General features: G+C 38.6%; 1 protein-coding gene and 1 long non-coding RNA gene across 2 annotated transcripts; both read right to left on the reverse strand.

The window, feature by feature from the left end:
* Positions 1 to 3,583: 3,583 nt before the first annotated feature.
* Positions 3,584 to 4,640, reverse strand: LOC133738019 (transcription factor MYB1-like). Its single transcript, XM_062165459.1, has 3 exons — positions 4,493 to 4,640; positions 4,221 to 4,350; positions 3,584 to 3,833 (listed from the first exon to the last, which is right to left on the reverse strand). Exons 1-3 carry the CDS (start codon positions 4,638 to 4,640, stop codon positions 3,584 to 3,586), a joined length of 528 nt encoding a protein of 175 aa, XP_062021443.1.
* Positions 4,641 to 10,634: 5,994 nt separating this feature from the next.
* Positions 10,635 to 12,060, reverse strand: LOC133736228 (uncharacterized). The gene is made up of 6 exons (XR_009859464.1): positions 11,942 to 12,060; positions 11,699 to 11,809; positions 11,441 to 11,606; positions 11,234 to 11,348; positions 11,009 to 11,082; positions 10,635 to 10,822 (listed from the first exon to the last, which is right to left on the reverse strand). It is a non-coding gene; the product is annotated as an uncharacterized LOC133736228 (long non-coding RNA).
* Positions 12,061 to 12,468: the final 408 nt, after the last annotated feature.

A 12,468-nucleotide genomic window follows, 5' to 3' on the forward strand; every position in this document is an offset into this window, starting at 1 on the left:
AATGACTCGAAGTTTTAAAGAAACCCAAGTTTTGTTCTTCATCATGCAGCTTGATTGTTACTTGGAAAAGTTGAAGATTTTTTTCTTTCTTTTTCTCAGAAGATACGGTTGAAGTTTAAGTAGAAATCTTTTCACAGCAACGACATGATGGTGTAGTTGTTAGACTATATTATATATTGGATGATAAAGATAAGCTTTATACTATCATAAAGATAGGATGAAATATATATTGGATCATTTTGGCAATAAGCCAATGACATAGACGAAAACAATTCATGAGAGAATCTTAAAATCAAAAAATTAGTACAGTTAGATGCCTCCATATTACTGTTCAGTCACTTCACAATGTAGATGCCTCATGTAAGGTGGATGCAGGTTCAAATGTCTTTGATTCTTCACATGATTTCTGCTTTTTTTTAGTACATTTGCCAAATCATATAGAGGAAATCAAGCATACACTACACCCAAAATACGCTAGCTTCTTTGGTTCTAGTCAAAAAATAGATTTCAACCTCTTTGTTCTTGATAGAGCTGGCTGAGCTTACCCAATAACCAAGCTGACAACTTGACAAGTCTCATACAACACTCCTTACCATTTTCATTGTTGAACAGTGATATGATTTTGGAGCACAAATGAAAGATGAGTTTTTTTTTTTTTTTTCTTTCTTTCTTTCTTTTATAGAATATGAGATTCTTAATGACTAAATTGCATAAGAAATAATAATTAACAAAAAAAAAGATAAATGGCGACAGATATATGGGGAGTGCTCGTAGGAGTCTTTATCGAAGTCATAGACGAGGTGCAAAGAGAAACAATGGGGTAAAATAGGAAGTTTAAAGAGCTAAAAATTGAAGGGAGGTCCAAATACTAAATAGAAAGGTCTGAAACTCTGAATAGATGCACCGTAATGAAATCTTTCATTTAAAGAGGGAAAAAGAAGTCTTTAATTTTTCTATTTTATAAACAAAATTGGACATTACTAGTCTTTCATTTTAGACGTACCCTAATTTAAAGAAGGGTATATTCCTTCTATGGTATCTGAGGTCTGACCAATTGGACAATTTGATACCTATTCTTCAAAAGAGGACAATTTGATACATGAACTTAGGCTCCATCTAATAGTTTGGTACTTTTGTTAATTTTTTCAGTTAAATGTAAGGATAAAATTGACATGTAGAATATATTTATAAAAACAAAATAAAAAGCATGAGTTTTGTGGGTTAATGACTATCAGCCCTGGGTCTTCATCATTTTTTGCATCATTTGGAGAAAATGAACATGAATTAATGCTTTTGGGTTATGTTGAAGATGACATAATTGAATTTTATGTTTAAAAAATTCAGTCATCGTGATTTGAACACTCACGAGACTACTTTCAGTGGATTAGACATAGTTCGGTGGAGTAGTCTTGTGGGAGTTCAAATCACGATTACTATACTTCTTAAAAATAAAATTTGATTATTTCATCTTTAACATAACCCATAAGCATTAATTCATACCCATAAAATGATGAAGAACGGTCATCAACCACGAAACTCATGTTTTTATTTTGTTTTCATATTCTAAACATCAATTTTATCCTTACATTTAACTGAAAAATTAACAGAAGTACAAAAGTGTCAAACAGAGCCTTAGTTCATGTATTAAATTGTCCTTTTTTGAAGACTAGGTACCAAAGTGTCAATTTGCCATATCTCAGGTATTGTACTATAGAAGGAATTTACCCTTTAAAGAAATAAATAAACTAAAGGAAGAGCATAATACAATTGACATAATTAATAAAGCTGCATTGAATTTCCTGCACGAAAACTTTCAATTGGACGCATTAACATCACGCACATGCACATAACTGAGAAATTAATTGATAGAGGAATCAAGAAGAGCTGGCTTAAAGCAGGTGCGACATGGGCGACGGAACAGGGCCCCCAAATTTTGGGGTCCTATTTCAAGTTCTAAGTACCTTTAAGATATATGGGGGCCCTATTTCAAGTTCTAAGTACCTTTAAGATATATAGAATAGGGCCTATAGGCATAATTCAGTTGTAGTTAAGGTGGCACTGAACTTTTCTTTTACCTCCTCTTTAAGAGTTCGATTCCCCCTATTGCATGTCTCTTGCTTTTCTTTTTTTTTCCTTCTCCCATCCCCTTGCTCTACTTTCCTGGTTTTATTTTTTTGTGGATACTGTAGGGCCCATACTGTATTTATCTTTGATCCTTCAAATTCTTTCAATTTTTTATGTTTTTTGGATAGTATCTTACTTGTCTTCTTTAATAATTCCATTGTAATGTTAGATGAACAATACTTCTGAAATAATCACCAAGTCTACGAGAGAACCCTAAAGCCCGGCGGCGTCCCGATCTGAGCAATCATTCTCGTCCGACGGCGCTCGGACGTTTGGTCTGGCCTCTGGCCTCGCCATCGTCGTGGGGTTTGCTGCCGGACGGGTTGTCATGGCTATTGCTCTTGTTCCATCAGATGGAGTTTTGCTCGAGGCTGCTTGGTGGTTCTGGCTGGGATGGTGAGCGGGTCCGGCGATCGAACCCTGATGACGGTGTCATCGGTCTGAACTTGGTGGTGGTGGGAGATGAGTTCCTGGATCGGGGTTGGTTTTTTTCTCCGTGGTGGCGTGGGTTGAGGCGGCGTGGTCTGTGCAGTTTGGGTCGTAGGCGATGGGCGCTAGTGGCAGCGCAGGTTGTGGCGGAGCAGATTGAGGCAGGCGCAGGTCGTGGCGGCGTGCGGCTGACGGAGAAAGGTTGGGCTGGTGCGTACGACGGGGATGTTGGAAGTGGGTGTACTGGACCGGATCTGGCTAAATGGGCCTTGGGTGGACTTTGCTTTGGTGGGCTTTGAGTTTCTGGGCTGGGGTTTCTACCCTAGTCCAATAGCTTCTAATTTGGGCTAGGGTTTAAGCTCTTGGCCCAAACCTATGTTTTTAGTTTTTTTGTCTAATTACACTAAGTTCCCTTGTATTAGGAACCTAACAACCCTATGTGGTAGGGGCCTATATTCTATGTCTCCATTTATCCATAGTTTATAGGCTCACTTTAAGTGAGCGGTTAGTTCGGATATAGGTGGTCTATTTCTATATATCACAGTAGTTTTGCTACAACTTCTTGATCTGTCTAGTTGAAGGCAGCAGAAGTATATGTAATGGTCATCTTGGCATGCGTCAATGAAATCCACATTCCCTTCAAAAAATTCCATTGTAATGTTGCTTCTTTTAATGAAATTTTTGTAACAAGCTTTAGCCCCCTCTCTCTGAATTTTTCTTTTCAAGAAGTGAAAAGGTAATATAATGTAAAAGATTTTTTAATCTAAAAAATAATTTGTATAATATTTTCTCTATATAACAAAAATTTTCAATGATATATTTATACAAAACAGCAAAAGGAGGGCCTTATTTTAAATTTCGCACTGAGTCTCCAAAACTTTTGAGACGGCTCTGGAATTAAGGTCCAATAGCTCAAGCAATTTTATTTGGCAGCAATCTCCGACGTTGATAACGTTTACCTTAGATTCTCAAATCTCGGGAAAGTCGGTTTGGAATTCAGATACGTCGAGTTGGGTAGCATTGAAATCCATTACGAAATTGCTCCACCGTCATCCCTCAGATATTCATCATCACCAGTACCGTTATTATTGGTTGCTTCAACTCCAACTCCAACTCCAACGTCAACATCGTGATGCTGACGATGATGATCTTCGTCTTCAATGACATTGTTTTTGGTCAAATGTGGGTCGTCCTCATCTGCAGCAGCGGCAGAGGATGACAAGCCCTCCTTGATCTCCTCATCTTTAGACACTTCTAAGTGATTTTCTTGTTGTAGCTTCCTCTTTAAGGTGGAATTCCAGTAGTTTTTGATTCATTGTCAGTTCGCCCTGGTAACCTTCCGGCTATCAATGACCATCTACACCGAGTGTATAGTGAACCGAAAGTTAAGAAAGAATAACGTACGTACTAATTGATTACCTCGCATACAATTAGTTAAGTAGGGTTTTTACGAAAAGAGTCAAAAACTATACTGAATTTTTTTGGGAATTGATATTGACAAAGTTGTGTGCGGTGTTTTTCCATAACAATTCTCTTCTCAAGTTCATTCATTTTTGATCCAATTTCATCACACCTACACCGCCATAACCACAACTACCTCAACAGTTCGCCCAAAAAAAGGTTTTATTTTTATTTTTTATACCCCAATGAAGTAAGTAAGGGATTACCTGTTTCCCAAGAGTTTGTGGAGCCTGATGATGAGCTCTTCTTCATCTTCTGTAATGTTGCCTTTGATGATATCAGGCCTCAGATAGTTCAACCACCTGAGTCTCACCCTCTTCCCACATCTCTTCAGACCTGCCCACAAACACATGCACTTATCATAAACGAAACTAGAGGTTCGTCATGCATGCATGGAAATTATAATGAATTGCAGCGAGACAAAGTAAGCAAATATATATATATAGTGCTATACATGAATGAAAACAAGAAATTAAACTTGAATTTCCTGATTCCCTGGATAGTTTGCCCCATTTTCCGACACCGTGTTTTTTGACGTCGGCTTTGACAATCTGGTCTTCACTTGCAGCCCAGGCTCCTTTCTTCAGTCCATCATTCTTATCATAGTAAGTACTGCTTCGCCCCATCTCTCTCTCTCTCTCTCTCTCTCTCTCTCTCTCTCTCTCTCTCTCTGCAGCGGCTCGATCTATAATATAGTCGAGCTTCACAATATTACTAGCTATATATATATATATATATATATATATATATATGAATTAGTTACTAATCTCTCTCATCTGTCGGTCTCTCAGAGTTGTGTCCTCTAATTGGAGGTAAGGAGGTGAAGATATATATCTGGAACCCGAATTCATGGTCATATCAAGCAGATTTCTCATTGAGAAAATATCAAATGTCAAGTACAGTGTTAATTCTCTCTCTCTCTCTCTCTCTAGTAGAAAAGAATACTTCAATTCAGGGTTAATTCGATGATTCTATTCATCCCACAATGAGGGTATATATACAAGTACAAAGGAGTAGTCTAACTCTAATAAGAAACAATCTTTCCATAATTACAGGATATCCTAATTAAATAAAAACCTAATTACATATAGATTTACAGCGATTCTACACTCCCCTTCAAGTTGGTGCATAGATATCTATCATGCCCAACTTGTCAACTGAGCTGTCAAATACCTTCTTGGACACTCATTTAGTAAGAACATCAGCTAATTACGCCTCTGAGTTTACAAAAGGAAAGCGAATAACCTTTCTGTCAAGATTTTCTTTAATAAAATGACGGTCAACCTCCACATGCATTGTTCTATCATGCTGAACTGGATTATGTGCAATCTCAATGGCAGCTGTATTATCACAATGCAAATCCATAGACTTTTTAAGCTTGTAACCCAGGTCTTTCAAGACATTACGAATCCACAACATTTCACAGACTCCGTGTGCCATACCTCGGAACTCAGCTTCTGCACTTGATCTGGCAACAACTTTCTGCCTTTTCCTACGCCAAGTGACAAGGTTCCCTCCAATAAAAGTGAAGTACCCAGATGTAGAACGTCTGTCAGTTTTATCACCAGCCCAATCTACATCTGTGTACCCAACAACTTCCAATTCATCTTTTTTCTGAAACAGTAACCCTTTACCTGGCGCCATCTTCAAGTACTTCAAAATACGAAAGACTGCATCTATATGCTCTTCACTAGGACAATGCATAAATTGACTAACAACACTTACAACATAAGCAATATCAGGTCTAGTATGTGAAAGATAAATCAACCTTCCTACAAGACGTTGATACCTCCCTTTATCAGTTGGAACTTGATCAGGATAGATAGCAAGTCCGTGAGTCATCTCAATGGGTGTCTAGATGGGTCTGCAGTCCAGCATCCCCGTTTCAGCAAGTAAATCAAGAACATATTTCCTCTGTGAAAGTGAAATCCCCTTCTTAGACCTTGCAACTTCAATACCCAAAAAATACTTCAGTTATCCCAGATCCTTCATTTCAAACTCCTTTGACAAATACGTTTGCAATTCATTTATCTCTTTCGGATCATCCCCTGTAACAATCATGTCATCAACATACACAATAAGAGCTGTAATCTTACCACTCTTGCGCTTGATGAACAAGGTATGGTCAGAATTGCTCTGTCTGTATCCAAAGGCTTTCATGGACTTTGAAAATCTTCCAAACCAAGCTCTTGGAGACTACTTCAGGCCATACAAAGACTTCTTCAATTTACACACCTTGCCAACGTCACTTGGGTAATTCTTAACACCTGGGGGCACATCCATGTACACTTCTTCTTCCAAATTCTAATTAAGAAATGCATTCTTCACATCAAACTGGTGCAAGGGCCAATCTTTTTTTGCTGCAAGTGAGATTAGAATCCGGACAGTATTAATCTTTGCCACAGGTGCAAAAGTCTCCTCATAATCAATCCCATAGCGTTGTGTATATCCTTTGGCAACCAACGTCGCCTTATATCTATTAATAGTTCCATCTGCATTAAGCTTCACAGTAAATACCCAACGACATCCTACAGTCTTCTTTCCAACCGGCATAGGTACTAGCTCTCATGTTGCATTCTTTTGAAGAGCTTCCAATTCTTCATTCATCGCCTTTGTCCATTTTGGATCCGTCAATGCATCCTGCACGTTACTAGGAATAGATACAGTAGATAATTGATCAACAACAAGTGCATGTGACCCAGAAATCCTATGGTTAGACATAAAATTAGCTATAGGGTATTTAGCTTTGGCTTTGATATCTGGTTCATATTGTTTCTTAGGAATTCCCTTGGTAACCCTTTGTGATTTCCTAGGTTCGACACTTTCTAACCCAGAAGACTCATTACAGTTTAGGGGTACCTGAGGTGGATCATTCTGACTGGGATCTTCAGTTGGTGATGCAGAAGGGGAAATATCTTGTGTGTGAGCTTCAGATATGTCTTGATTTTGGTTCAAACTATCCATAAAAGTTGTCTCTTCTGTCTCGGAATTCACAACACTCTGTTCGGCAGTTATATTTTCTATTTCGGAATTCGCGACACTTCGTTCGGCAGTCGCATTTTCTGTTTCGGAATTCGCAACACTTCGTTCGGCAGTCGCATTATCTATTTCGGAATTTACAATGCTCTGTTCAGCAACTGCATTTTCTGTTTCCGAATTTCTACCTTCAAATCTATCCTCCAAATTTTCCAAGTCTTCAAAGACATCAAAATCAATAATAGAACGAGGATTACCTTCACAACCTCTCTCCCCCTGAAGGGAAGACTGAGAAGCTCCCCCTGAGTAATAAGGCTCGGATTCACGAAAAGCAACATCAAGAGAGACATGTACAGTGCCAATAAGAGGATCATAACATCGATAACCCTTCTGGAAGTCAGCATAACCAACAAAGATACACTTACGGGCAAGGGGATCAAGCTTGCTGCGTTGAGGCTTGGGAATATGAACATAGGTTGTGCACCCAAACACCCGGGGCTCTAAATTAGGCATAGAAGGGATGGTCAAAAGTGTATGAAGCTTCTGATGAGGATTCTGAAACTCAATCACCCGTGAAGGAGTAATGTTGATAAGATATGCTGCTGATTTTACTGCTTCTCCCCAATAGGACCGAGATACATTCATGCCAAACAAGGAAGCACGAACAACTTCCATCAATTGCCTGTTCTTCTGTTCTGCTAAACCATTCTGTTGGGGAGTATAAGAATTGGAGGTTTGATGACGAATTCCATGTGACCGGCAAAACTCAATCATAGGGCCATTCGCAAACTCTCCACCATTGTCAAACTGAAACACTCTAATGGATTTTTGATACTGAGTTGCCACCATTTTGTGAAATTCGGTAAACATCCCAAATACATCACTCTTATTCTTCAGTAATGATACCCATGTCATGCGAGTACAATCATCAATAAACGTTACATAATATCGAGTTCCAGAAAGAGAAGGAATTTTCGCAGGACCCCAGACATCAGAGTGAATTTTCATAAAAGGAACAGGACTTTTATTAAGACTTGGTGAATATGAAACACAGTGGCTCTTGGCTAGTTCACAAATGTCACAATGGAAATCCAAATCACTGACAACAGAAAACAAATGAGGTTGCAGCTTCTTAAGATAACTAAAAGATAGATGACCTAAACGGTGATGCCATAACCATACAACTTCCTTCGCATTCTCTACCCCATTGATCTGATTAGCTTGCCCCAAAAGATGCTTCTGGTTCTCTCCAGTGTCTGTCAGATCCAGGTAGTACAATTTCCCCCTTCTAACACCATAACCAAGGATCCGCCGAGTCAGAATGTCCTGAAACACACAGAAAGACGGATAGAATGTCACAATACATGCAAGAGCTAAAATAATTTGATCAACAGACAGGAGATTATAAGCTAGTGATGGCACAACTAAGACAGATTCAAGGGTTAATGTATCAGATAAAACAATAGAACCTTCTCCGGTGACCGGAGTTGGAGTACCATCAGCAGTAGAGACAACAACTTGAGGGGAATGTCTAAGGTTTTTCACAAGATTAAGGTCATTGGTCATATGATCAGATGCACCTGTATCAATTATCCATGTATTATTTAAAGTAACCTTACCCTTCATACCTGATTGCGCTACATTAGCGGAGGCATTGTCTAGACACTCTTCCTCTGTAGTAGCAATGGCGGCCTTGCCCAGATTCTTTCGTGGTTTCTTGGTGAAGTCCCACCAATCAGGGTAACCAATCACTTCATAGCACCGCTCTTTGCTATGACCTAGTTCCCCACACACAATGCACTTTCTATTTGTATATGGATTTGGTTTACCTAGAGGACGATGTGAGAAGCCTGGAGGAGGACCTGGTTTGCGTTGGACAGCCATAACAGAGGATTCGGTAGGTATCGAATGCCCCATAGCCTGTTTCTCTTATTGTACCTTGCGAATGTAAGCATAGCTCGGCTCTAAAGAGAATTTAGGTTCCTTGCGCAGGATTTCTCCACGCACCTGATCATACTCTAGGTCAAGTCCACTCAAAAACATGTGAACACGCATCCGGGACATCGCTGAGGTCTCTTGAACTACAGCTGCAACATTATCATTCTGAGAGGCTACCCTTTGATCAATCTCCTGGAACATCGCCACTAACTCATTATAGTAGGTAGGAATAGGCCGTCCATTTTGCTTTGCTTCAAAACACTTTTTGTTCAATTCAAAGATCCGGGTTTCATCAGAATCATCATAAAAAGTTTTCTCTACAGCTTCCCAAATATCTTTTGCAGTAGGGAGACGAATATATCGGTTCATAAGAGAGGACTCCATGGAGTCAATGAGCCAACTTTTCACCTTTTCATTGTCCGTGGGCCAAGCTTCATACTCTGCAGAATTTATGGCGGGTTCAGCCTTCACTCCGGTCAGATAACCAACCTTCCCTCGTGCTCCAATGCGCATCCGCATGAGAGGAGCCCATATGGTGTAGTTGGATTCATTCAAGACAACACTTGTTGGGAACGCAGAGTTGTCTTGTTGGGTGGTGTAGTGGTGATGGATGACTTGTGAGGATGGCACCATTGCCTTCTCGGGATTTGATTGTTCGCCTTCAATTACAGGTCCGGCCATTGAGGAATTCAGGATTTTTGCAGGATTAGGTTTTCTAGGGTTTCAAGATGGATTTGAATTTTTTTCTAAAAAAGGTAGGGTGATGGTGGTTTGGAATTCAATGGTGGCGGTACGCAGAGGATTGTGGTGTTCTTCAGGATTCAGGATTCAAAGGATGCAGCGCAAGTTCAAAGGATTGAACCTGCTCTGATACCAAGTAGAAAAGAATACTTCAATTCAGGGTTAATTCGATGATTCTATTCATCCCACAATGAGGGTACATATACAAGTACAAAGGAGTAGTCTAACTCTAATAGGAAACAATCTTTCCATAATTACAGGATATCCTAATTAAATAAAAACCTAATTACATACAGATTTACAACGATTCTACATCTCTCTCTCTCTCGTAGCGGCTCGAACATATTATATAGTCGAGCTTCATAATATTACTAGCTATATATGTGAATTAGTTACTAATTTCTCTCGATCTGTCGGTCTCTAGGAGTTGTGTCTACTAATTACAGGTAAGGAGGTGAATATATATATATATATATATATATATATATATATATATATATATATACAGTCCGGCTACGGTGCGAACGTCCCACTACAAAAAAGAATTCAATTGGCCACGGCGCAAGACCGTCGCCAAAAGCCAAATTGCCGTCGCAAAAGACCAACGGCGACGGCTAGGCGACGGCAAAATTGCCGATGTCGTTGGTGGCGTCGCCATTGCTATTTGCTACGGCAATTACACCGTCGCATAAATTTTGGTGACGGTATTTACGCCGTCGCATGCTTTTTGGCTACGGCATAATGACGACGCCATCAGCAATTTTGCCGTAGCCAAAGGTCATTGGCGACAGCAACATTACCGTCGCAAAAGTGCATATTTTTTATTAAAAAAAAAAAACTGGCATGCAATTTTGCATACCAAATTTTCTTTTTTTGAGCAAAAGAAGCCGTATAAATCATAAATTTCATATGTTTTTTCACATTATTTCTATACATTTCATACAACTTCACCAATCTTGAAAAATACAAAAACTGAAATACATAATACTGACGCCCGGTAGGCTAAGTATCATGACCTAACTCATTGTTTTGACAAATCCCCTTGATTAATGCATCTTGTCCCAGAACATATCCCTTGGCAACCATTGTTTTGACAACTTCTGCAACAACAGTTACTGCCAGAGCTAGAAATGAACTGACTTGTGTGAATAGCCTGCAATTTTATGTAAATTATGATAAGCTATAGAACATTGTACCACTAGGCAATAATCAGAATTCAAGCTAGATGATTAAGGCAAAAATCTTTGATCCAGGCATGTCCTTGTAATGTACAAACGAAAACTACAAAGAAGTTAAATAGTTAAAAACTCATGTTTGTGTACACTTTGACCAATCTTACTTTGTAGAACCAAGCAAATGGGCTGGAGATTCATTCATAATCTCCACAACAATCATCCACTTCAACCGCTCTTCCTGTCATGCAGACATTACAAATGAGAAACTTATTACGTATAATGGCCCATCATATTTCCTAAGGCTTCTTAAATATACACTTCAATTTAAATATTCAGTATGATCACCAAGCTGTGTATTAAGTTTTCTTTACAACAGGCAGATGTAGCACCTATTTTCCAATTGTGTAGTTCTGTGATCAATGCATTTAACTATGAGTGGAGTGTTGCTGCTGTCCTCATTGTTTTTAACTTCTTTGTAGGGAATCCTTCAAACCTTGATAAGACCTGCACTTTGGAAAATGGCATATATGTAATGATAATGAAAATAAAGATTAACAAACAATAATTAACAGAAGTGGAAGTTGATTTATACTAACCTGTGTCTCATCAGTCAAGTGTTCAAGAATGGATTCTAATTTCTTGTGGAACTCTAGCAGCTCATTCATGTCTTTTGTTTGGAAAAAACTCACGATAGTTCTCATATCTGTTAAAGCCTTTGAATATTTCAGAACATCTTCTTCAATTTGTTGAAAGTATGCTGATCTGAGACATAGAAATTGAATGGTTTTACAAATTTTCTATCTACTCAGATTACTATAATTTTCAATGGAAGAGTCTATGGAAAACATAAATACCTTTTTGTCATATCTGCTACAGCATCAGCCATGCCTTTTCAAGTTGCTGCGCTGCTCCCAGCTCCACCCACAGCAGCACAAAAATGAGGTTCTTTATTTTTTGGGTGAGAACTGAAAAGGCCAAAAAAAACAACGATGAAATTCACACATCATAAAGCTAGCTATGGATAGGTGTTCAATAATCAAAAACCAAGATATGAAAGCGCTTTTGGGCAAAAAAATCTAATGAACCATAAAACTTACCCCTTCCATATACATTAATATCAAGGCCAATCTTGAGAAGATCAACAACATTATTCTTCAGATAGTTCAACACAGCGTTCCTCTTCTTCTTAATCGCCCCTAGCCTCACCTTTATGCTCTTTACCTTTATGCTCTTTATATCAGATTTGCTGCATCAAAAAGACCAAAAACCAGAACCCAAAACAAAACTTAAAAGAATCAGGAAACCATGCTCTACATAGACTTGGACAAAAACACGAACTGGCTTTAAATTTATCATTAAAAGCCAATCACAATATATGCTGTGATGAATAACAAAAAGAAAGGGGAGTCTTGTATATGGTGTCAATAACATCTATAGCTCGAAAAGAAAAACATAGTTTCTGGCATTTAGAGGTGTTATTAACTTGGTACAATTATAAATGAAGCCAGAGTTTTTCAGCCAACAACAGACAGCCTTCATTTTTTTTTCCTTTCACGTAATGTATGCAGTGGTATGCTTAACATGTATCAAAAAAGTGAGAAAATTACCGAGTTGGTTAGTTCTG

This window comes from Rosa rugosa, chromosome 3 (assembly GCF_958449725.1).
Source record: "Rosa rugosa chromosome 3, drRosRugo1.1, whole genome shotgun sequence".
NCBI lineage: Eukaryota > Viridiplantae > Streptophyta > Magnoliopsida > Rosales > Rosaceae > Rosa > Rosa rugosa.